The following is a 26,115-nucleotide window of genomic DNA, read 5'->3' on the forward strand; positions in this document are numbered from 1 at the left end:
TAATTCCACAGATAAGAGGATACAGCTATAGACTGCATTAGAACACATTGATGTCACAATAGAAATGCTCCTATTGTAATATTCTGTTACACAAACTGAAATGATTTGGGTGATAGGGAAAGAGGATTCAGCTCTGACCACCAGACAACTTGGTGGTGATCATTCCTCTATCTGTCCTCAAACACAAAAACAGTATTGCAACAGAAGAATGACAACAGCTCACTTAGCTGTTTAGCAGACAAAGCCTTCATAGTCTTGAGAGACAGATGCTGTCTCCTAGATAGTTGCAACATTGTTCCGGGTACGTTTTGTATCAATGACTCTCCCTCCTCACTGTGATCTGCCAGATTATAGATTTATATTCAGAGCAGCAGTAAGTGCCACACAGAAGTGCTACATAAACTGCAGAGCAACCCTTAAATCTGAGTATGTCATATTTCCCAGTAAAAGATGTACTTTAATTTTATTTTATCAATTAACTTGAATTTATATATGTATATCTGATTTTACAGGTTTAGTATAATCTATGGAAACTATATACATAATAAAAGATAACGATACCCCAAATACCTTTAAAAATTGTTTGTAGCCAGTAGGGGGCAAATGGTTTGTAAATAAAAGTAAAATGCAAAGTTAAAAGTAAAGTGCATCCAAAGATGACCATATCCTGTTTATACTTTTCATGTACATCAGAATAAATTTAAAAAAAAAATGATCTGGTCCAGTTGTGGCCAAGATCACGTAAACTAGATTATCTATTTTAAAACTTAAACTTCCCAGTAAACAATAAAACATTATCTGTGTTTTTCAAATGCATGCTTCTCTCAATTTTGTTCCTTCTACTTTATGCACAAGTTGATCAGTGACATGAAGAATATGCCTAATTTGCCATCACACTGAATCACAAGTTAAAAGCATTCAGGTATGATCAAACTGAGAATTGGTTGAATATCATTTCTAACTATAATGCAAAGAACCTGAAAGTAAAGGTTCAAATTATCGAGTTCACTATCTTCAATAAGTTTATATAGTGAGAATGCATGTCTGCAACCTCATACAATATTTAAAGTTAAAAAGGATATAGAGTCTTCTTAGCAAAGTCATAAAGAACCTAACAAGAGTAAACAGTTAATGTGTTCTTGCTACTTCTGAAATTAGGAACAAACCAGATTTCGTCAGTGAGGTTTGGCAACGTGAGAAATCCTGTAACCAATTTCATTTCCTGATAAATGAACGGTCCACAGGGGAAAGTCAGCCAGAGGGTTTCGGAACTGTCGAGTGCTCAGACATTACTGAAAGACTCCTTGAAGGAGCCAGACAGTCTATTGCTTATCACTGCTGAGCCAAATAGCACCATGCAAACATTGGAACTGCCAGATTCCATTTAGAACTCTTACTGAAGCACAACATGATAGTACTTCATCAACATGTGGTATCCCCTTAAAAAATGAAACGGCTATAGTACACCTCCTATATTATGCTTTAAGCCACTGACCTGGAAACACGATTGTATAAAACACACACTGGTATATGGCTTTTAACTGTCTTTATTGTTTATACATTTTAAAGCCAAGCCCTAAAAGCAACTCTGTATTTAAAATGAGTTTAGATTTTTATTTTATTTATGTATTTGAACTGGAGAAATATAAGCACAGAAAATACATAATTCAAGTATGGATATATTTTGGCAAGAGAGTGACTAGGGAAAATTTTCAAAGGAATTGACCAGCTACGTTGCTTGCAAAGTTGAGCAATCTCTCTAGCATTTTGGAGTTTCTGGTTTTAATCTAAGTAAACCCTCTCAGAGTGCTTTTCTTTTTTAAAGTTATCATAACTAGTATAGGTGATCATTTTACAGCGTAACATTAACAGTAAATATCAGATATACCTGCAAAGTAACTCGAACTCTTCAACATGCTAGGCAAGCTGGGGTATGTTTTTAGATATGACAGTACATTTAAAAAACATCTTTCAAAACAGAGCTAAACTGAATGTTTGTTCATTTTTATATTATTACAAATTGATTCACCGCTCAAACATTTTTACAGGAAATTCACGTAGCTTGACATGTAGAGATTTAACTTTTAAAAGTCCAAAGCCTGAGCTCGTAAAAAAAAATATTGCAAGTCTGATGACCCCTGAAGGGAAGATAAAAGAAAAAAATAGCTCAAATAATAACTTCAGGCCTTCATTACAAAATACTGGCTAACTTTTCAAGTGGCTTGCAGGCTTAGATTAGCAGTGGAGCCTGCAGTTGATTAGCTACACCCTCACAAACAGATGTCACAGTAACAAGGAGAAAAATGCTATAGGTTCTAGAGTTTACAAGGAAGAGCACAATTTCACTGACGAATAACAAAATATTAAAAAAGGAAACCAGGCAAGTCAGAGAATTATTATATGCTTGCTCTTAGCCCAAATGTCAGAACTCATTTTCCCTGCATCTTCTATTGCTCTAGTAACCATAGGAGAAATTCTTCACTTCAAAGGAAAATTTTGCCCATCTGATTCATTTTACACTTTATCATGATATAATGATGCATTGATTTGCTGGGATCTAAGGTATATTGTACTTGAGGTTCAAACTGAAGGAATGCTTCTGTGTTTGATAAACACAGGGTGGATACATTAAAAAAAGGAAAGTTCTCCATGTTAAGTATTTACCATTCAAACTCTGGCTGGTTGTAAGCAAGGTGCATGAATACCAGAATGCACCTTGGAGAGAGCAACGTGGTGTAATCTTAGAATACAGAGCTAGGAACTACAGGAGTCATAATCCCAGCTGACACTGACTCCCTTCTGTGGCCTTAGTCAAGTAACTTAAATTCTCTGTACTTCAGATTCCCCATCTGTAAAATGGGGAAGATACTATTTACCTTACCTGGACACTGGGAGGTTTAGTTATGCTTGCAATGCATTCTGAAGATAGAAAGGAGTATCTAAATGCTAAGTATTACTAATACCCTTTGATTAAAGCAGTTAGTGCTATACGTTACATATATGTGATCTCTCTCCTCCCCCTCCCCCCATCCACACACAATTCAAGAATTAAGGTATTGAAAATAGGAAGTGTATTTTCTTCTCTTTTCAGCAAAAAACATAGCTCATTGGCTGTGGTATGAGAATGAAAGGCAATACTACCGGTTATGGTGTATTGTAAACTGGGTGACTTAACTGAAAACCTCTACTGAAGGACAGAAATTTATAAATAGCTTCTGAGATTACTAGCCAAAGCAAAATGAAGACATTTCAGCACTCTCTCATTGTAAGCATAATGCGATGCAAATGAGATGATTCCTTAGGCAGGTTCTATGGAGTACATGATTTACCAGCAACTTCAACACTCAGGCACCCAACAGTTAGATTGGGAGAGAAACATGATAATATGGTACTCAAGACTCACCCACAGCTCCCTCACGCTGAGATCTCCTCATTAGCCATGCCACTAATTCCATCTTTTCCCACCCACTCAACATTACTTTGCTTCCATAACCCTGCTATTCAGCTCCTGCTTGCAGAGTTGAAAAGTGAAATTGGCAACATTTTTGAAGCACTGGGGTCTCCTAAATTCCACCTTGCTGCTCCACTTACATACACATAAGAAAAACATGTTGGTGTGCTATATGAGATATACCAGTCCTGTGACCACAGACGCATGGCAAGGTGGACAGAGGTGTGGATTTAAAAGTGGATAACGGTAACTGAGGGAATAGCAAGTGTATAAGAGTAATGATGTGACTGGATAACAATGAAATATTTACGGATTCAATAGTTATCTGAGAGGGGATAAGGCCAAAGCAGAAGGGACACGAATCCAACAAGTGCTCTCTAATCGGCTTGTTGATCAGGGTGATGGATGCCTGCCTCTACTAAAGAACAAACACGATCGCTATGCAGCATCCTCAGTCCCTGCTGATATGGGGAGTAAGACTCAGGTCACCTACATCTAGGCAACAGCAATGCAAATGACTATTACTAAGTTTGCTCCACAGGTGACAAGTGATTAGAAAAGCAACATGTATAATATGTTCATTGTGAAATATTATGGTAAAATATTGCACCAGTGCCACTATTATGAAATAGTGGTCATAATAAAAATGAACAACATTATGCTTAAATAGCATCACTTATCTAAGTGTCTTAAAACACTTTACAAAGAACAGGCCTCGATTTGTGAAGTAGGCAAGAATTAAACTTGTTTTACAAACAGGGAAACCAAGGCATTGAAACTCACAGTTTCACAATGAGCCAATGGAAAAGCCAAGTAAAGAACCCAGGAGACCTGAATCCCAGCCCTGCAGTCAATTCACCATACCATTTGGGGGCCTACTCCCACTCCTGTTAACTTTACTAGGAGTTGGAAAAGTCCTTGTTTCCTATTATTAAAATAATATTAATGGTTCATAACATTTAAAACTACAGGGCAAAATCATGGCCCCACTGACTTAGACAGGGCCAGTAGTTCAACCATGAATCTTTAAAATGCTAAGGAATAGGAATGCACGTTTAGGAGGGAAACAGAGCTGAAGTTCTCTGTTTACTCTTGATCTACAAAGAAAAAGTTTTATGGAGTGCTCTTTCCAAGTTGAAGGCATGATTATTATTTTCTGCTGGAAAACATTCTGGCTCGTTTACAGTGAGAATCTAATATTACATGGGAAAGAGTTTAAAGAGCAGAGACTCAAGAGCTTGCTAATGCATATTTTCCTATGCTGATGCTGTAGTGATGTTTATATTACTCTTTGATAGGGAGGTGTCAGAAAAGCATTACTACAGTTTTGACTTTGTGCCAGGAGTACAAGTAAACTAAAATTGCTGTTTCTTACTAGCCCTGGTTAGCAATGCCAATAAGTTGCTTTTTAATTCTCCCCTCGGCATCCCACTTCCCATTTACTAGGTTTCCCCACCACCACTACTGGAAGAATCCACAGCAGGCCCTTGAAACAAATTTAAGCGAAAATCCTGTTTTAATTCCAGAAATGACTGACAGCTGAAATATAAAAGCAAACCTAAGTTGTTTGGGTTCTCAAGAACAGCCACATTTTTGAAATGCGTTTCCTAAAGCCACTTGAGGGTTATTTTTGCACATAAGCCTATAAAAATAATTTAATAAAAATGTATATTCTAGAATTTTCATATCCAGAAGACACCTGGGGAGAGGTGGACTGCACATCCCCTTTTCAAACAATCTTGAAAGTAATGTATAAATATGGTATCAGTTACAACATTAACTAACTCTCTTTGGGAGTGCCACACAGAGGTTGTGGATGCCATGCTATACACTACTGCTGCTAGACCTGGCAATCTTTTGACAGATAACTTGACTGTAACTAGGACCTTATGTGCAAAAGTACTTTTCTTACACCACCAAAGTAAGCCAAGTCTTGGAATGTGCAACATTTACAATTCCATATATAGGTTTAGAGGAGCAGTAATTGTACTGGGCATTTTCGTTGCTTTTTAGATTTAAAAATTCTAACACAAAAACAATCTTTTTATATCAATATGCTTTACAAATGACTCACCATATTAAGCAAACATTTTAAAAGTCTAGAGGTTCAGTAATATGAAGCTTCTCACTTATTGAATGTATCAAACTGAACTACATTCCAAATAGTCACAGTATACATTTATTTCACTTTCCTTAAAGCTTCCAACTTATGTGCATTCTTACAACTTATACTGGAAACATGGCTTGGAAAACAGTTTTGTTAGTAGTTGATCACTACCTCAATTCCCCCTCATCTGCAGCATTTGCATTATATATATTGTATGTACATAGAAACAGGCCATATTTTCATCTCTTCAGAGCCTGCTGAAATACCTTTTAGACAAAGGAAGTTTCAGCGATGGGTTTTTGAGAGCATCGTCACAACTGAGGTCAACCCATTTTTCAAATCATTGCGATCTGAAAACTGCTGCTGAAGAGTTATTTTCGTGCACTTGCGATAGCAAAGTTGATGTAGTGCCGTAGGCTATGTCTATACTTACAGCTCTACCGAGTAGAGCACACACACTGCTCGCCTCCCTAGCAAGGGTATAAAGAGCAGCATCACAGGGAAAGACTCTAGCAGTGGGGAAAGGCTCTGATAGGCAGGCAGGAGGCAGCGGGGAAAGGCTCCAGCAGCTCTCTATGGCAGGGAAAGGCTCCAGAAGCAAGGAGCTGACATAGCCATTCCCCTCTGTCTCCCCCCTGCCAGAGTCTTTCCCCACTGCCAGAGCCTTTCCCTGAAGCAGAGAAAGGTTCCAGCATTGGGGAGGCAGCAGGATAGATGGGGGCGGCACTGACTGGGCATGTAGAGAGCCTTGCAGGATCTGGTGTGCCTTTACTCCATTCACCTAAGCAGTGCTTCACCATTTATGCTGCTATTTATACCTGTGTTACGGTGCCATAGCTGTGTTGTTGTAGAACCCGTAGCGTAGACCTGGCCTGAGCCACTCTCATTCCAAAATAAGAGTGTCCACACATGGAGTTAATCAGGAATAGCTATTCCAGAATAACTCCCCTTAAACTAAGTAATTAAACTAAACTAATTCCCCTTACACTAATGAACTTAACTAAACTAGTGACAAAGAGTCCTGTGGCACCTTATAGACTAACAGGGTGAATACCCATCTGACAAAGTGGGTATTCACCCACGAAAGCTTATGCTCCAATACGTCTGTTAGTCTATAAGGTGCCACAGGATTCTTTATTGCTTTTTACAGATTCGGACTAATACAGCTACCCCTCTGATACTAAACTAAACTAATAACTAACTAGTTAAACTAACTAAACTAACTAAACCAAGCCCTATGATTATAAACCAGTTTAGTTAAACTGGTGTAAATCCCAGTGCGGACTCTTATTTCAATTTAGGCTATGTCTACACTACAGACCTTACAGCAGCACAGCTCCTGTGCAGCCGCTTTATGCCGACAGGAGACAGCTCTTCCACTGGCCACAACCAGTGGTGGTAGCTATGGTAGTGGAGAGCGTCTCCTGCCGACATAGTGCTGTTTGTGCCAGTGCTTTTGTCGGTGAAATTTACATTGGTCAGGGATGTGTTTTTTTTCATACCCCTGACCGACAAAAGTACTAGTGTAAACATACCCTTAGTTTAAGACAATTAGGAACAGGTTTAAACTAAATGGAAATAAGTCACTATTAAATAAGGGTTTTCACCACTTTAACTAAGGCTATTTAATTAAATCAGTGCAAGTTTGTGCGTAGACAAGCCCTTGGGCACCATCCTCAATGGAGCCATCTACTGTCACAAGTCCTGTCACAACACTTCACATAATTGTTCCTGGAACACCTGACTGTCCCAAAGCATATTTGTTGAGGGACAGGCAGCACATTTTTCTCTGCCAAAAGCCTGTGAGAATATGACCTCTGGGTATGAATGTTTTCAAAAGGAACATGAATTATTCTTCACTGCTTCTCAAACAGCTCAGAAGTGAGAAAGTGACATCTCTAGGGGTATGTCTACACTACAAGCGTCACAGTGGCACAACTGCAGCTTCTCTGCTGTAGCATAGGCACTTACTACAGCTACAGAAGGGATTTTTCTGTCACTGCAGTAAATCCACCCCCTCGAGAGATGGTGAGCTATGACAGAAGAATTCTTCAGCCGACTGGCTGTGTCTACTACAATGGGGGTTAGGTTGACTCAACTATGTCACACGGGTGTGAGAACCTAAGTTGTAGGTGCCATTGTAGGCCTTAGTCTCTTTCACTATGAAACAATGACATTCAGCCCAACGTCTGAGTTGCATTGCTTTGGTCTGTAGATGTACACTAGAACCGTGCTTTCATTTTTATTCATGGTCCATGCGGCCCCAATAAAACCACTACATATTGTTTTTAGCATCAGTTCTGGAGAGCCACAAAGCAGTTTGCCAAAAATACATCCTACATTCCTCATTCCAGTTTGATATTCCTTAGGTTAAGGGTTAACAGCAGCTGTGGGTTAGTAAAGGGAAGTTTGCATTACAGCTGCCTGCATAATGTCAGATCTAAGGATGTATTAGACACAGTCAGTTTCCAGTATTGTCAGATCCTTGACCTTTCAGAGCAGAAAAACATAAATATGGAGAAAAATCTGATGAATTTATTTTAGGAAGTTTTCTGTCTCCCTCACCCAGCACTATGCCCCAGAGTCCCTAGTCTCCAGCATTAATCTGCCATTTTCTCCTTTGCAATGCCATGTGGCATTAATTTACATATTCCTACGCACTGCCCAGTGTCTATGGCAGCTGGGCACTATTACAACAATTAAAACAAACATAAAACAGTCACAGGCAGAGACAACCCATTTAAGTTAGTAAACCGTATGTCTGCAATGGCTTAATTAAAGGCCTGTGTAAACAAATGTGCCTTGCACTGTGCCCTGCAGCTTGCCGAAGTCTTGTTCTGGCACAGCACAGCAGCATGACCTCCAAGCACTGGGGGACTCACTGGAGAATGCCCTGTTGCAAGGACTCCTACAATGAAACTCCATTAATCATCAGCAAGAGCAATCCGGCTGATCTTAACTGGTGTCATAGTTCACAGAGGGAGGGATGATCTCCCATGTAGTTGCACCCTAAACCACCCATGTAAGACTTTACAGACTGTAACCAACACCCTGACGTAAGGACGGCCATACTGGGTCAGACCAAAGGTCCAGTATCCTGTCTTCCGACAGTGGCCAATGCCAGGTGCCCCAGACGGAATGAACAGATCAGGTAATCATCAAGTGACCTATACGCTATTACCTATTCCGAGCTTCGGGCAAACAGAGGCTAGGGACACCATCCCTGCCCATCCTGGCTAATAGTCATTGATAGACCCATCCTCCATGAATTTATCTAGTGCTTTTTTGAACCCTATTATAGTCTTGGCCTTCACAACATCCTCTGGCAAAGAGTTCCACAGGTTGACTGTGCGTTGTATGAAGAAATACTTCCTTTGGTTTGTTTTAAACCTGCTGCCTATTAATTTCATGTGGTGACCCCTAGTTCTTGTGTTAGGAGGAGTAGTAAATAACACTTACTTATTTACTCTCTCCACACAAGTCATGATTTCACACACCTCTATCATATACCCACCTTAATCGTCTCTTTTCCAAGCTGAAAAGTCCCAGTCATATTAATCTCTCCTCATACGAAAGCCATTTCGTACCCCTAATCATTTTTGTTGCCCTTTTCCGAACCCTTTGCAATTCCAATATATCTTTTTAGAGATGAGGTGACTACATCTGCACACAGTATTCAAGATGTGGGCGTACCATGGATTTATATAGAGGCAATATGATATTTTCTGTCTTATTATCTATCCCTTTCTTAATGATTCTCAACATTCTGTTTGCTTTTTTGACTGCCGCTGCACACTGAGTGGATGTTTTCAGAGACTATCCACAATGACTCCAAGATCTCTCTTTTGAGTGGTAACAGCTAATTTAGACCCCATCATTTTATATGTATAGTTGGGATTGTGTTTTCCAATGTGCGTTACTTTGCATTTATCAACATTGAATTCCATCTGCCATTTTGTTGCCCAGTCACCTAGCTTTGAGAGATCCTTGGATCTTGGACCCAAATGCAAATAGGTGGTCAATCCAGAGCATGGAGCACTGGTGACCCAACGTACTCAAGATGTGGGTCTTTGCATTTTGCGCCAGATGTACAATAAACACTGAAGAGCATGTTGCAGTAATATAGTGGGAAGATAGAAAGGGCAAGCATAACTGTGGCAGTGTCTGCATCCAAACAGAGGGCCGAGCTGTCTAGCCAGCCTTTGATGAAAAAATGTTCTACAGGCCAACGCCAGTATCTGAGAATCCCAGTGCCATGGCAGACCGAGGATGACTCTAGTATCAGTTGCCATTATGTGTCAATTATTTGCAAGTGACACTGATGTGGGGGTTGATTTCATACTGCACAAGATTTATGCACCCCGTATTTATTTGCTGAATGGCACTCCCCTCACTCTGCATGAGCTCAGGCAGTACCTATGAGCCTCATAAAGGGGCAAGGAAGTGAACAAAAGATGCCAACGCCCTTCTGATCACCCCGGAGGAGAGGACAGAACCCTTCCAGGCTTCTGAGAAGTCAGCAGCAGAACCAGCAAATTGCCTGCCCTCTGCATTGTAAATTCAGGAGCTTCCTCCTGCCAGCTTCTGGGAGGTCAAAGACACTTTCCTCAAAGAGTATGTCTTCACTGTAGAGCCAGTTACGCCTCTCAAGTGAGCTTCGCTCAAAGTGAGAGTAGCCACACTGTGAAAACACACTTGAGTTGCTGCAGCCACACTAGCGCTACACTCACTTGTGCGTGCTGCTAAAATTTCTCAGGGCATATGCCATGATTTTTAGGACTGCAGTAAGCTAAGCTGCTCTATGAATTCTTTCACACTGTATTGTGGGAGAAGTTGTCTGTCCTTTCTGAGCACATGGGGGGACTTGTGGGAAAACATTGGAGAACTAGAGGCAGTTGAGTCATGCTAGCCTGTATCAATGCTGCAGTGGTTATGTTATTAGCAGACAAGTTGTGCTCACTCTAGCTTAAGTCTATACCCCCTCTCTTGGGCCAGCCAACTCAGTGAAAAGTACCACTGCACTCAAATTAAGGGGTTTTGTGCACGGACAAGAGTCAAGTTAGGGGCCACTCTTGAGCTATAACTTGAGATAACACTGCAGTGCAGACAAGCCTTACAATTTAAAGGCCAGAAGACGGAGTCCTCCATTACCACCTTTGCCCAAAGCCATGGTTTATTTTAATTACATCGGTTTCATTGTCTGTCTTCGGATGGATTAACTTTTGGGGTTGACAGTACTCCTGCAACCAGCTGGATGGTATGCCAAGGCTGCACAGCTATTAGGCACTACTCAGGAACAATCCTGTCTCCAATTTTCCATTCCCTCCCTACCCCCTGCTGTCTGGTGACTAAGGGCTTGCTTCCTATGTAACAAACAGGAGTGGAAGGACCTGGAACTGCTCAGCTAAGAGAGGAGCAAGCCTCAGAGGGTATGTTTACGCAGGGATTTTGGAGCGAGCCTCCCAGCCCAGGTTGATAGACTTGGCCTAGCAAGGCTCATGCTAGTTCCCTAAAAATAGCTGTAGAGACAATGCCTTGAAATTGAGGCATGGGATGGAGCTCAGACTCGTAAGCGACCTGGGCTGGGAGGCTCGCTCCAAAATACTTTGTTGTCATACCCTGAGATGTGCCCTGAACACTCAAACCCTGGTTTTTTGTTCAGTCAAGACCCAGAGACTGGATGGAAAAAGGTTTTTTTCCTTTTACATTTTGTTGAGTGAATTTTATTGCTCGTAAAACTAGAACAAGTTTTAATGACTGTTAAATGCTTGACTCATATCAAAGAGGCGGTGTATAAGAGCATAACTGCTTCTGTCGAGCACAGTGAGAGATTATAAAGAAACAGAAAAAAGAAGCAAATACAAATCAACACAGTGGAAAAAATCGGGCAGAGCGGAAATCCAACTTAAGCAAGTGTTTGTAAAAATAAAATGTTTTTACTTTAAATGGCTTAGCCAGTGGGAAATTTCTTTCAAAAGCAAGAAATGTGGTCTCTCAAGTGTGTTCACTCCATGAACCCAAATGTCAGCTTCCAGTTAATATCTGGCATTCAGAACAAGTTTTCCCACTTATTGTAAAATAGCAGTTATCTGCTGGCTAACTCCCATTGAAAATCCTGAGATAAATCCCAGACTCCAGACACAGTCTCACTTCTCTCACGCTCCTAATCCTCAAACTACAGATAATTCACTGAAAGGAAGAAAAGACAACTTGTGAATTTAAAAGAGAGAGAGACACTAATGCCAATTTTCACCTATCGCCATGATCTTTAAATTGCTCTTAATAAGCTTCTGCAATAAAAAAGGGAGCCTGGATTGTGGGCTGCTTGTCTGCAAAGGAGACAGCTCTATCTATGAGCTGTGGTTTCCACCTCAGTCCCAGCTTATTAGCTTCATTTATCTTCTCTCTCAGGCTGAAAGAGAAATAACCAGCTCTCGGTTTCAACACCTGCCCTTTATCTCTCTGTTTATTCAGGAATCTTCTAAAAGGCTAATTACTCGGCATGGACTTTCCCTGACTTACACAGTATATGGCTAAAAACACATGATTTAAAATAATGTTAATTACACTATGTTTATCTTGAACAGCAGTGAGGTTGCTTCTTGTAAGGATACTAAGACACAGAGCTTCCAGTTCTTGACATGTATTTGCCAAAAAGATTCAAGGGATGATTTTTCACATATTTACCTAAAAAGGTCAATTGAATTAGCAATCTGAGATTTGCATTTGAGTTACAGGTATGTGTTCCTGTCAGTCACATGCCACTTCCCAGTGTGAAAGTGATGAGGAGTGGCATGGAGTGCAGTGAAACTCATAAGCACCACTGTGCAAATCAGGATCATGGCTGCAAGTGCTTTTTTTGGTTTACTTTTTTCGTATTTTAACCATGGCTCCAACAATATGCTCAAAATCTAAGTACCGGTAAATCTAATTCATCTGAAGTTATTTCTTCCACTAAACCCACAATAACTGTCAAGAACATTCACTATTTTAGATATTTTCCTTATTGTTTTAATAAATAAATAAATAAATAAATAAATAAAACAAGCCCTGAACTGAGCTACCAGGATGCATGTCTGCCTTGAATCAGTGAGTGAAAGCACGGCTTCAGTCCTCACCCTTCCACCCCATGGCCTGTTTACTGTTCATCAACCTCACTCAACATCGGGGATTACTGATGTTTGAGAACTCAAGATGAAACTCCCTATAGATAGAGCTAACCATGGCATGCAGTGACCATACCCAGAGAGGAGTCATTCACGGTATTATAGGATTAAGGCACTTCTCCTTTGTCTGGTAGTTGAAGCTCTGAAGTTCCTTTATAGCACAGAGCTGCTGCACAAAAAGAGGGCAGACGCTCAGGCTGCCCTTCAGGCATCTACTCAAGCCCTGGGCTAGGAGTTTCCCAGATGAAAAAGTCAGGGGCTAGAGCAAGAAGAGCTATGAGGTGCCATGGACAGAGAGAGACAGAAGCCTGGTCTACACTAGGTGTTTAAACCGGTTTTAGGAGCGTAAAACCGATTTAACGCCACAACCGTCCACACTAGGAGGCACCTTATATCGATTTTAATGGCTCTTTAAACCGGTTTCTGTACTCCTCCCTAACGAGAGGAGTAACGCTAGTATCGGTATTAACATATCGGATTAGGGTTAGTGTGGACGCTGATCGACAGCATTGGCCTCCGGGAGCTATCCCACAGTGCACCAGTGACCGCTCTGGACTGCAATCTGAACTCGGATGCAGTGGTCAGGTAGACAGGAAAAGCCCTGCGAACTTTTGAATATTTCCTGTTTGCCAAGCGTGGAGCTCCGATCAGCACGGGTGGCGATGCAGTCCGAAATCAAAATAAAAAAAGAGCTCCAGCACGGACCATGCGGATGTGATCGCTGTAAAGGCAGGCAAATCCGTTCTATCAGCGCTCCGTTACAGAAGATGAAATTCAGAATCCTTTTTTAAAAATCTCCAGACAGACGCCATAGCAGGGACTCAGCGCACTGCAGCGTGACAAGCGTAACGGAAAGCCAAAGAATCAAATGGACGCTCATGGACTGGAGGACTGAAGCTATCCCACAGTTCCTGCAGCCTCCGAAAAGTATTTGCATTCTTGGCTGAGCTCCAAATGCTTCTAGGGTCAAACACAGTGTCCGCGGTGGGTCAGGGCATAGCTTGGCAATCTACTCACCCCCCACACACACCCCCAGAAGCGAAAGGGAAAACAATCCTCTGACTCTTTTACATGTCACCCTATCTTTACTGAATGCTGCAGATAGACACGATGCTGCAGCCGTCAACACCAACATCATCACTCCCCCCCTGCCATGGGTGGCTGATGGTACAAAAGGACTGGTAACCGTCCTCGTCATCAGCCTATTGGCACATGGGGCAGTAACCATGCTGACTAGCATCCGTCAGGTCAATCAAGGGCACCTGGCCCTAATTTTTTCTGGTGGTGGATGGTGCAATATGGCTGGTAACCATCGTCATCATAGCAACAGGGGGCTGAGCTCCATCAGCCCCCACCCTTCATGTGTAAAGAAAAGATTCAGTTGCCCCTGGACTAGCAGAGGGATGCTGGGCTTCTCTCCTACACACTGCTTAATGTCCTGTCTGGACTATCATAGCAGCTGGAGGCTGCCTTCCACTCATTTCTCACTAACAAGTCACCATGTCTTATTCCTGCATTCTTTATTACTTCATCACACAAGTGGGGGGACAATGGTATGGTAGCCCAGGAAGGCTGGGGTAAGAACGGAATGAACAGGTGGTGGTGTTACAGGAGCACCCCCTGTGAATAGCATACAGATCATAATTTCTGCAGGATCTGACACAGAGCAGCTGTGCTCTCTGGTTCTATGATACAGTGGTTATCTAGTACACTTGCCTATATTCTAGGCAGGACTGATTCTATTTTTAGATACCAAAAAGGAGGGATTGACTCAGGGAGTCATTCCCAATTTTACTTTTTGCGCCCTGGCTAAGAGCAGCCGGGGCACTTATGACAGCAGCAAATTGTACAAAAGGACTGGTAGCCATGATCATCTTAGTTCCAATTTATGGAAGGGTTTAGATGGTACAGTATGGCTGATAACCATCTCTGCTGTCATGCAAAAGCAAAAGCATGCTTCTGTGTAGCGCTGCTGAATCGCCTCTGTGAGCGGCATCTAGTACACATACGGTGAGAGTCACAAAAGGCAAAACAAGCTCCATGACTGCCATGCTATGGCATCTGCCAGGGCAATCCAGGGGAAAAAGGCGCGAAATGCTTGTCTGCCCTTGCTTTCCCAGAGGAAGGAGTGACTAACGACATTTACCCAGAACCACCCGCGACAATGATTTTTGCCCCATCAGGCACTGGGATCTCAACCCGGAAGTTCCAAGGGGCGGCGGGGGAGGCTGCGGGAACTATGGGATAGCTAGGGAATAGCTACCCACAGTGCAACGCTCCAGAAGCCGACGCTAGCCTCAGACCGCGGACGCACACCACCGAATTAATGTGCTTAGTGTGGCCGCGTGCAATCGATTTTATAAAATCTGTTTTACAAAACCGGTTTATGCAAATTCGGAATAGTCCCGTAGTGTAGACGTACCCAGAGGCACAAAACAGCTTCTTCTGAGGGACAGGGCTGAGGGGCTTGCCCTGAGGTTTCTGCAAGAGACAGTTGCTTGGGCTACTGTTTGTTACCACCCACTTGAGGAAATGAGGCTTGTGTACATTTTACAAACAAACACACACACATTAAGGAAAACCTTGATTCTGCATCACTGATATCTGCTTCAGAAACTGACTGCTCTGATCTGTCCTTTGGTCAGCAAACGGGCAACAATAATAAAGTCAGTATTTGGGAGCAAGTGTTGTCTAGTGCAGTCCTTAGAACATCTGGAGCTCCGAATGATGAATGATGTTGTCTAGTGCAGTGGTTCTCAAACTAGGGCCGCCGCTTGTTCAGGGAAAGCCCCTGGCAGGCCGGGCCAGTTTGTTTACCTGCCGCGTCCGCAGGTTTGGCCAATCACGGCTCCAACAGGCCGCAGTTCGCCACTCCAGGCCAATGGGGGCTGCAGGAAGGGCGGCCAGCACGTCCCTCGGCCCGCGCCGCTTCCCGCAGCCCCCATTGGTCTGGAGCAGCGAAGGGAGCAATGTGGGTGTCTGGAAGGCCAGAGAGGATGACGACGCAGTAGTAAAAATGGGAAATGATGATGGCCTGGTTGAGAATTTTTACAGTGTGGTCAGAGAGAAAAGACTTCATCTCTGAGACATTATGAGAAAACCCCACACCGTGGGCGTGTTCTAATTTCTCCAAATCGTAGGCACCAAAATTCACTAGCAAATCACGAAAACAGATTTTACACACACACAAAACATAAGCTTACAGTCCAAACTAATGGCGTATTTTAAATTCAAACATAAACATACTACAATCCATACTGCAGTACCATATGACCTGATCTCAAAAGAAAAATGACATTTTGACATAATTAATTGGAACACTACATTTGAATTGACTAGGTCTTTGCCAGCACTTACTCTTAGTCTGTCTTTGGGCAATGCAACAGCTCCTTGTTTGATAATTTCCAGAACTCTCTCCACTGACAGCTGGGCTCCAGCTTGCTCTAACCGTGAGCTGAAAAAGCTGATCACCTGAAATAGAAAGTGATAACATATAAACAAGTGCAAGAAAGAGATAATTTTACCAGTTTACGAATGAAACGATCATTTTCTCCCCCTCCTTGATCAGAATATCCTTAAACTGTTCTTTTCAAAGCACTCGTAATTACTTATGCCACCATCAAGAAATGTGCTGATTTATGACAAGTTAATAAAAATTATCAACATTCTTCAACAGTCAGTGTTGGTGGCTGATTAATTTACTACAGTTTATTTAGCAATGCAATTCAATTAATAGATTTACAATTTCTAGTGCCAGTATCAACATATGTTGACATTCCGTTCATATATATTACGTTACTAATGTGTACAAGTAGAAAGTTTCCTAAACAACAGAAATCTGTGTAATACCAGATTTATTTCTTCCATTGTTACATATACAAGAAAACTTTTGGGTAATATTTGACTGAAACAGGCTTATAATGAGTCAGTTTCTATTGAAACAAATTCACGATTACCTAACACTTCACAGTGGATGTCACATTGCTAAAAAAGATTTCAAAACTAGACTGGAGAAAGCATTAGAAAAAGCACTGTTGGGAACAATCTTGCTTTGGCAGTCCAACCTCTAGTATAACACAGAGCATAAAATATTATCCAATGATTCCTGCCTCAGGACCAATAACTTGTGGTTGAAGCAAAGCGTCCATTTTAGAAAATGGGATAGATTAATGCTTCCATCACAGTTGGACCCAAGTATTCAGAGATGCCAGCTCTCACATTCAAAGCAGTATCTCGGTGCTAGCTTGAGATTTTGCTGCTCTTGGAAAATTGGGAAATGAGCACTCTTCCCAGACCCATACACTGAGAACAATCACTGTAAAAACGACTGCACTGGCTGCTCCCTGCCTCTCCAGTTATAGCTGGCTGAGCCCCAAGGAGGGGGTGATTATTGGGGTTAAAGAAAAATAGAATAAACCCATCAACATAACTAAACCAGAGGCAGAGTGAGCAGAGAAACGAGGCGCCCAGGGAGCACGGGGTTTGGGACTCAGTGTTAATAAAGCTGGAGTGTGGAGGAAGTGATCCAAAACCCACATAAATCACAGACCATAGACAGGGGGCTGGCAGTACTGCCAACCCCAAGTGTCCAAATATCACGAGTCAGGTCCCCCCAAATCAGGATTTTTTTTTTAAATTTCACGTGCGTACCTCTACATTTTAAGCCTTTACGGTCCAACTTTTCAAGATTTTCTCCACCATGATGGCCAGAAATGTACTTTTGTTTTAAAAAATGGAAACTGAGGTCTGCATGTAATCACATGATTCCAAGAACTGGGGATTTAAAAAAATCATGAAATATGGTGATAAAACTGGGAGAGTTGGCAACACTAGGTTGGAACTTCAGGGGTACCAAAACCACAGTGATTAAAACTAAGCATGCACCCAGGTTCCCCACGTGTCTACCCTGTTTGTTCCTTCCTGTTGCTGCTCCCGCAAGGCTCTGAACACCTCATGCATCCCACTGGCCAGGCCAGGCCAGGCCGGGCTGGGTTCACACCATATTTTATTCTCCCTTCTCTGGTCCAGCTTGCCCCTGTCAGTCAGGGCTTAACCCCCATCATTCACCCTCAGGTTTCAGTAGAAGCAGGTGGTATGGCCCGAGTTCCTGATTTGGAATAACATGGAACAATAATTCCATCATCCTATATTTCTCTATCTCCTTTCATCCTCAAAGAACCTAAAGCACTTTGCAAATGACATTAGTTCATCTGGAAGATGGTGGCAACCATGAAGCACAGTACAGTGTACAAGAGCACAGAGAGGAGAAATTCTGGCCAAGGACACAAGATACTGCCTGCAGTTCCACAAAAAAGTGGGATAATTCAGAACCCAATTCCCAGAGCACAACTGCACGTACTCACTGGGCCTACAGAAATACCACAAGTCTGCATGCATAAGTGAGTAGCTGGATGTCTGATTGACTATCTCCATATGCAAATACCCAAATCAGTGTACATATTCCATATGCAAAAACGTCTGTGTACATGTTCCTGTTACGTGGGGATGCAGTCTAGATGGGTGAAACTGTGTGTGACATCTTAGAAAAGCAGTAATTCCACATTATGCATCTGAAGCTTTACAACCCTAGCACACTGAAGTAACCTTTGTTAATCATCTCCAAGTTTAAAAAAAAAAGTGTACTGTATTAAAAAATCTCAGTGGAGCTGCCTTTGTTCTGTTGAGCGAGACACACAGCTGGAGCCAGGAACCATTAACCTAATTATGCCTCACAACTGGGCTGCTGTTAGTAGAACAAAGACAGCTGATGGTTTGATTACTTTGGGATTCAAATTAGGCACTCCTTTACCCTGAGCCTGTAAACTCTGCCTCCTTTTAGAACAGGTAGATTTGCCAGGTTTGCAGAGTAAACTTCTCTGGAAATTGCAAAGTACAAAGCAAATTAAATACAAAAATATTTTATTACAATCACTGTAGGGATCCTTTCACAAGAGAAGTTAAGCAATGGTTTAAATAATACAGTTAAAAATGTGGTTTGAAAATGTCATTATAAAGTTACAAAATCTTTTAACTTTTAGGCAGTCTCATCAAACCAACAGACATATCTTCTACACCACACATAAATATCTTGTCCTTAAACAATGTGTTATGCAAAGGACATAAAATGATTATGTTTGAAATGTTCTGTCAAGCGAATAATGCTAAACAGCTCGTTGGCTAAAATGGGAGTTTAATTAAATAATGGGAAATACCCAAAAATACTGGGAGCAGGTGAACACTTGATAGAGTGGATATTGATACATTTAATCTTGATATGTCTGGCCTAAATACAATAAAATGTTTTAATATCTGTAGTTTGTGGCTTCGCTGAACAAAAAAGTTACCTCATGCATCTAGTCAAGTTATATAAAATCGCTCCACTCAAAACAATTTCTGTTGAAGGAATTGTGGGCAATCTTGGTACTGTGTGCACCATTTTGTGTAAAACACTGAGGAAAAGATACCAATCTATGGGTAAGCAATCTTGTATTTCATATAGAGGTGAGTGGGAGGAAGAGCTTTGGTCAAATTTTACTTTTATCTTCTATATTGCGCTTTCAATGTATGTCAAGGCGCACAGAGCTTTGGATGGGTATTCTTTGGTGTGGAGTTTAAGACTGAAATCTAAATAAATAGATATATTAAGATAAAAATATACAATTGTTTTGGTATTAAGACTTTATAATTATCGATTAGATGGCATAGTTGAGTAATACCATTTTTTATCCAAATATTAAAACCTCCCAAGTGAACCGGGGGGTTTACAAAAAAAGAGATGCACTATATATAAGGCATAGTATCCAAAGTATTTCAAGCCACATAGCTCAAGTCTGAATTGATGGCAGCTTCTCAGGGAAATGAATAGGTATATCATGTGTTGAGGTGAATGCTTAAGAAACCAACAACAGTGGTATGGTATTGTTCAATATTCAACCTGTATGGGTGAAGAAAACCACGGAGAGACGAACACCACCTTTCTTCCTCCAAGCCACTTCTCTGCTGTAACACAAGGTAACTGATTTTATACAAAAACAACAAGGCGTCTAGTAGCACCTTAAAGACTAACAGATTTATTTGGTAAAAGATGAAGAAGTGAGGTTTTTTTATCCACGAAAGCTTATGCAGACAAACACGGCTACTCCCGATACTTGATTTTATACAGTTTATTAGTCCAAACAAACTTGGAGACATATTATGGTAAGATGTTCTGGGGGGTGGTTTAGTTTGTTTTTTTGTCTAAGAAAAAAAAGGAATATACTCTTGGAAAAGCAGATACAAATAATTCATTACAGACAGAAAAATCATTTTTAGAATTAAGAGTTATTCAATAAAAGCTAAGACCAGTAAAAGTTGTTTTATCCGGCACGTCACCAACCAGAAAGCTCTATAAACCAGCAATTCTGATCTTAACTGAAATTCCGGTTTATAGTCTGGTTGGTGCGGGGCCGGCAGGGGGTTGGGGCACAGCAAAGGGTGTGGAACGTGGGTTCTGGGAGGGAGTGTGGGTGTGGGTGGGGGGTTGGGGCACAGGAAGGAATGCAGGGTGCTGGATCCGGGGGGGTGCTCACCTTGGGCAACTCCCCACAAGTGGGAACCTAGGTGAAGGCAGATCTGCGTACTGCCCCCATCCCGCCCGAGCACTAGCTCCACAGCTCCCATTGGCTGGGATCCATGGCCAATGGGAGCTGCGGGGGCAGCGCCTGCAGGCAGAGCAGTGCGCAGAGCCACTTGCTGTGCCTCCGCCCAGGAGCAGCCGGGACAGGTTGCTGCTGGCGGGGAGCTGTCTGAGGTGAGCGCTCCCCCAGATCCGGCACCCTGCATCCCGTCCCACATCCCATGCTCTCTCCCGCACCAAAGCTCCCTCCCTCTTAGTTAACCAGCATTTTTCACTTATCGGCTCCCCCCCATTCCCCTAACATGCTGGATAAAACAGCTTTTACAGTATTTTCCAGTGGTCAAGATCCTTAACTAGATCCCACTCCTAAATTACTATATTTAAATAAATCCTGAATATTAACTGAAACCTCAGCTCAATCTCATGCTCACTTAAAAGAAGGCATGTGAAACTGAAAGCGCTTCAGTTTTATCATAGTTATTTTAAAACCTGAAGGTAAACACACAGTTTTACTACCTTTTGCAAGGAGGGTTTGAGACCAAAAGAAGCACAGTTTCCATGTATTGAGGACTTCTATATTTTGTAGTGTCCATTTTGCTATCTCTGAAGTGATTGTTCTCGCTAACCATTTCAGCAACTGGTCTGATGGAAACAGTAAGTAACTACAAAGATGACAATGGGCAACCAAAGCTGGTCCCTCTGAATTATTTAAAGCCCTACAAATTCAAATATACAAGGATCCTGTCTACAGGAGGAAGATGACCCATGGTAAAAGGTTGCTCCTCCACCCTGGCCCAACCTTTAAAAGGGATTGAATAATCTTTGGCGACCAGTGTAGTCAGGGCCAAACTGCTTCCCTCCCCTATTACAGAAAGCAGTTTGGCCTGGCTGACAATAGTGCCTAAACAATTTTTGTCCCAATTGGTCAATTTCCCAGTAGAGCTGCATCTTTAGTTCCTCTTTTCATGTCACACAACAGTCACACAACTAGAATGCAAGTATAATTTATAATAAAGGTGTTTTGGTGTTTTTTAAGAAATGGCAGAGAATCCAAAATGTCTAACATTTTGCCTGTCTGCTGAAGTCATCTGACATTTTGAAATAAAGAAATATTTATAAAATGCGTATTAAAAACCAAAGCTTCTAAAAACATAGCTACTCATCTCTGCATTTCCTCAGCTTGGATTCTATTTCAGGTTAAGCTGAAGTGATGCAGAGCCTGTGAGCCTTTGCAGTGCAGCACCGTCTGCCTAACTAGCAAACTCACAACTTAACTTTCTTTCATAGATAAAAACAACAGCAGGATTCATTGCTGCCTTCTCGGTCCACAATTTTCAAGGCTAACTCTGTGAAAGAGGAAAATAGCCTGCAATAAATGCAAAAATCGTGACTTTTTTAAAATGGTGAAAACAGAAAGGCGTGTGTATATTCCGAGGTTTGCTATTTTAGATTTGCAGCATGGGCCATCACACTTTGAGGAACATGCCAAACCCACAAGCAAATCAAAGGAAGAAGGGGACAAAACAAACCTCTCATGAGAACAGACAATGAGCATCAGCACCTCACCTAAGCAGATTCCTTAGCAAGACATAGATCAATACATACAAGTAACACTTGGGTAGAGTATGGTGACTGCTGTTGGCCCCTACTGGCCTGCAGCACAGGTGAAACAGACCCTCTGACTAGCTCTTTAGCCCTAACAAAAGTGGCTTCAGGCATCAGCAATGAGAATTGTGCAAAAGGTTCAACATCAAACCCAAAGTAACAGTAAACACATCTGGCAGAACCTTAAAACAAAGAGTAGGTTCACTAAATAATCTGAGAACCTTCCTTGGGACTCTGGGACCATTTTCAAGTGATCCTTTCACGGAAAATTATTAAATATTATAAGAATACTACAGTACTGGGTAAGTTTTACAAACTCAAAACCAGGCAAATCATCATGAAAAACCTTTCATTGGGAATATTTCAACAGACTCTTGTAGTCAGCAAGGCTGCAAATTTTCCAGCAGACATTTTTAGAAAATCATGGAAATGTAGTTAAAAAAAACCCTAATTGAACAAAAGAAACCCCGCAAGCCATTTACAGTGTTTGGTACCGAAAATAACCTTCAGAGAGGTAGCCCATGTAAAAGCAGCAGAGAGTCCTGTAGCACCTTATAGACTAACAGACGTTTTGGAGCATGAGCTTTCGTAGGTGAATACCCACTTCATCGGATGCATGAGACGAAGTGGGTATTCACCCACGAAAGCTCATGCTCCAATACATCTGTTAGTCTATAAGGTGCCACAAGACTCTTTGCTGAAAATAACCTTTGCATTCCATTTTTAATGCAAAAGAGTGCTCATGAACACTGTAAGTTCTGTAATAACAGGCCCAAAAATAAAAGCTGCCATATTAGAGCCAAGCCAAATCTCCTCATTTAGAAGTCTCTAACTGGGGACGGAGATGGGAGCCATGAGACACACTGGGGAATTAAAGTTCTCACTAGGAAACACTGATCCTCTGCATCATCACACTGTTGTTGCTGAGCTCCTGCTCGCTATCAAACAAGGATTTTAGTAGCTCCTAATGAAGTTTGTTCAACTACTTATCACATCCATCCAACTCTCACAGCAGCCGTGAAAGTAATGAAGTCAATGCTGCTCCATGACATTCCTGGCACAGGTCCAGCCCTAGCAATTACCTGTTGGGAGCCTCTACCAAACTCCTGGGACATATGAGGCTGTTTACCAAATTAGAGATCATTTGCGGAATAAAGACAGGTACACAGTCTGCACTGCAGGGTTTCAGTAGTAAGCTGGAATAGAAATCATACCATTCCTCTGTGCTAGATGAGCCAGAGCAAGAATACCCCATTTAGCTCAACAAGATACACAATATCCCAGTAAGATGACTTTCTAAAATTAAAAGTAAATTAATAGGAAATGGAAGGTATTTTGATTTCAGGCTATTGTTTACAGTGTTAAGTGTGCCCATGTGTTCCCAGTTACACAGTGATGGTGATTACTAGTTTGTTTGTAAAAGATACAGAGAAGGGAAATATAATTAATGTCCAATTTACACTGGAAAGTCCTTTATACTCTGGTTACCCTTAAACACTTGCCATAAATATAGAGGTTACATCAGTATCTGCAATATTACCTCTAGGGAATAACTTGAATACTTCAAATACTGAGGCAAAGTTATGAGTTATCTAAGGCAGCTGAGTAAGTTTTTAAGGATGACCACTGTATGAAAAACTCTACAGATTTTTCACATTGGATAAATCATCAGTTACCTTCTGCACTGAACACTGGCATGCTGCCTAACAGTTTAGGGTGGGAAAAATCCTACGTCCAGTGTAAAGGGAGAATGATTTCACTCTGTAAGCAGGATTTTGCTGATGACTTCTGATCCTGCTAGTTGTGCAAGGAACAGTGCTACTGCACGAATGAGGTCTGCATAAGTGATGAGTGCAGCACCCCTTCTAGCAGGAGTCCCCAGTGGCACCTGGTGTGGAGAGCTACACACATTTGCCATGTGGTAAGGGTCAGACAGGGTTGGTGACGGGTGGAATCGGCATTTGGCATCACAATCTCTGCAGAGTGAGACAAGTGATTTAGAAGGCATGAGGAAGATGTCCCCCCACTGCCAAATATCCCTACACCTGGAAGCTTAGGGGCCATCATGTAGCCAGGGACCTGGTAGCGGCATCACAAGCACAAAGACCCTGAATACAGGCAGCCCTGCTGGAGAAGAGGCATGTCTGAAGGCTAGCCAGCCTATGGTGTCCCTACCATAGCCAGTCAGAGAGACACCCCAGATGGAATCCCACTCTGCAGTGTTGCGGAGCCATCAGATCATCTGTGGCCCCAACTTTCCATGGGGGGTGGGGTGGGGCTGTTTCAAGCTGCATAGGGAATCCCTGAACAATGATGGGCTTTAGATTGTGTGCCACTCCATGGGGTGGTCAGCATCCTCCCACAGGACTCCATGCACTCTGCAGCACCCTGAGAACCATATACTGGCAGGATCAAGTCCACAGAGCAGAGAAGGGAAATGTAGTGGCATGAGCTCAGTTCTGGGATTCAGGGACACTTGGGCTCTATTCAGATGCTTATGCCTTCTGTGGTCTTAGGCAAATACTTAACCTCATTGCCTCAGTGTTTTCATCTGTAAAGTGGGGGTAATACTCCTTACTACTCTCTTGAAGTTGTTGGGAGGACTTGTCCATATGCTTTAGCAACTGCAATCTAAAAAAGACTGATTCTGTTCTCCAGGGAATGGCAACTGTGCAGGCACTACTTCTGGATTGAGGGTGAGGAGAGGAGTCTATTGAGTCCAATCATTTATTCAGATGGGAAAGCTGACAGCTCTCACCACCTGCTAGCTGGTGACAGGTACATTTTAAAAATAAAATTTTTGACATCTTTGCTTTCCTAACAAAGAGGTTATTTAAAACTTCAAGACACTCCCTTGGAAGGCTTTAAATAGTTAGAAGGCTTCAGAACCTGCCTGGCATTATCCTATATCCTAACATTAAAGGGTTTTGTTTAAATGGTTACATTAGTAAATCCACATTTAACTGTTACATGGGGAAGAACGCCTTTGTCTTCCACAGAAGGCGTAGCCTAGAGCAATGCCTGGGCTCTATTCCTGGCTCTGCCTCTGACTCGCATGGTCACAGACAAGTCAAACCTCTTGATAAAATAAGTACAGAGGCTACCCACCTCACTGGGTTATTCAGTTAGTGTTTGTCTAGATGGAACATTGTTCCCCTTCCCACAACCTGCAAATGAAGTATTGTAGGTCACCTCTCCTAGCCAATCCTGCATCATTACACATCATCTGAACACTGTAGCTGCGAAAGACCCTGAGGCATTTTGAGGTCTGAACTCTACCCCTCAAAAATCTTTGGCAGGCAGCAAAATGAGAACAGTGAGTGGAAGAGAAAGAACAGCAATTCAGCCCCTTCAGATAAGGATGAAAATGGCTTTGCTTATGGATCTTTAGAAGCGTGTCAATCTCATCTGGTATTTTAAAGAAAGTAAACCAATATACGACTCACAAACAGGCTTTTAGTAACATCACATGAAAAATCAGGTACCCACTGCAGCAAGAAATACAACATTCTGTAGAGCTTAAGGCTCCAGCAGCTTGAATCCATTGCTCATAGTAGGACAAAATCACAGTAAAGTCCTGATCATTAGGAGCCTAATCTTGGAATCCATGCTGTGCATGTAGAATGCCTATTGAAGTCAAAGGGAGCTCCTGGAATTACTATGGCTATTTAAATTACTATGGGTATTTGCAATGTCTCATATGACAAGAACTGCTTTAACAATTTTAGTGCACCTCTTCTGATTAGTGAGCTCAAATATCAAAGGAGCAATTAATAAGGAGCACACGGCATGGATATCAGCATTGCACAATTAAGAGAGAAGTGGGAGAAGGAAAATATTTTGGTACATAGCAATCTGTAATTATAAAGAGGTTTAATTAAAACTGAAGGGAAAAATGAAAACAAGTTTTGTTTTATATGCAAACACTCCTGGTTTTATTTCATTTACTTTTCCATAGAAAGATAACAATTATGCTCAAGTTTAGATATGGTGCAGTTGAGAAAAAAAGCACTTAATTGGAGTTAAAGCTTCAGTGGGTCATGTGTGTTCCCCATTGTATGCAGCAGATACAATGACACAAAAGTGGAACACTGCAGGTCCAGGGAAAAGATTGGATAGAGAAGGCTGCACAGCAGCTGCCTCCTATACCACTGGCTCTGGCCTCATTTTT

At 41.9% G+C, this 26,115-nt stretch overlaps 1 protein-coding gene and 1 long non-coding RNA gene across 3 annotated transcripts in view; one reads left to right on the forward strand and one right to left on the reverse strand.

Annotated features, from left to right (window-relative positions):
* Positions 1-26,115, reverse strand: part of DYM (dymeclin) — a 367,304-nt gene that overhangs the window by 26,525 nt on the left and 314,664 nt on the right. For both annotated transcript variants that reach the window (XM_039543377.1, XM_039543378.1), the window contains one exon: positions 16,082-16,195. In XM_039543377.1, coding sequence (XP_039399311.1) covers positions 16,082-16,195 — 114 coding nt within the window. The remainder of the gene's footprint in view (positions 1-16,081; positions 16,196-26,115) is intronic.
* Positions 116-25,352, forward strand: LOC120407628. The gene is made up of 4 exons (XR_005600143.1): positions 116-301; positions 856-922; positions 24,603-24,722; positions 25,244-25,352. It is a non-coding gene; the product is annotated as an uncharacterized LOC120407628 (long non-coding RNA).

This window comes from Mauremys reevesii, linkage group 6 (genome assembly GCF_016161935.1).
Source record: "Mauremys reevesii isolate NIE-2019 linkage group 6, ASM1616193v1, whole genome shotgun sequence".
Taxonomy (NCBI): Eukaryota; Metazoa; Chordata; order Testudines; family Geoemydidae; genus Mauremys; species Mauremys reevesii.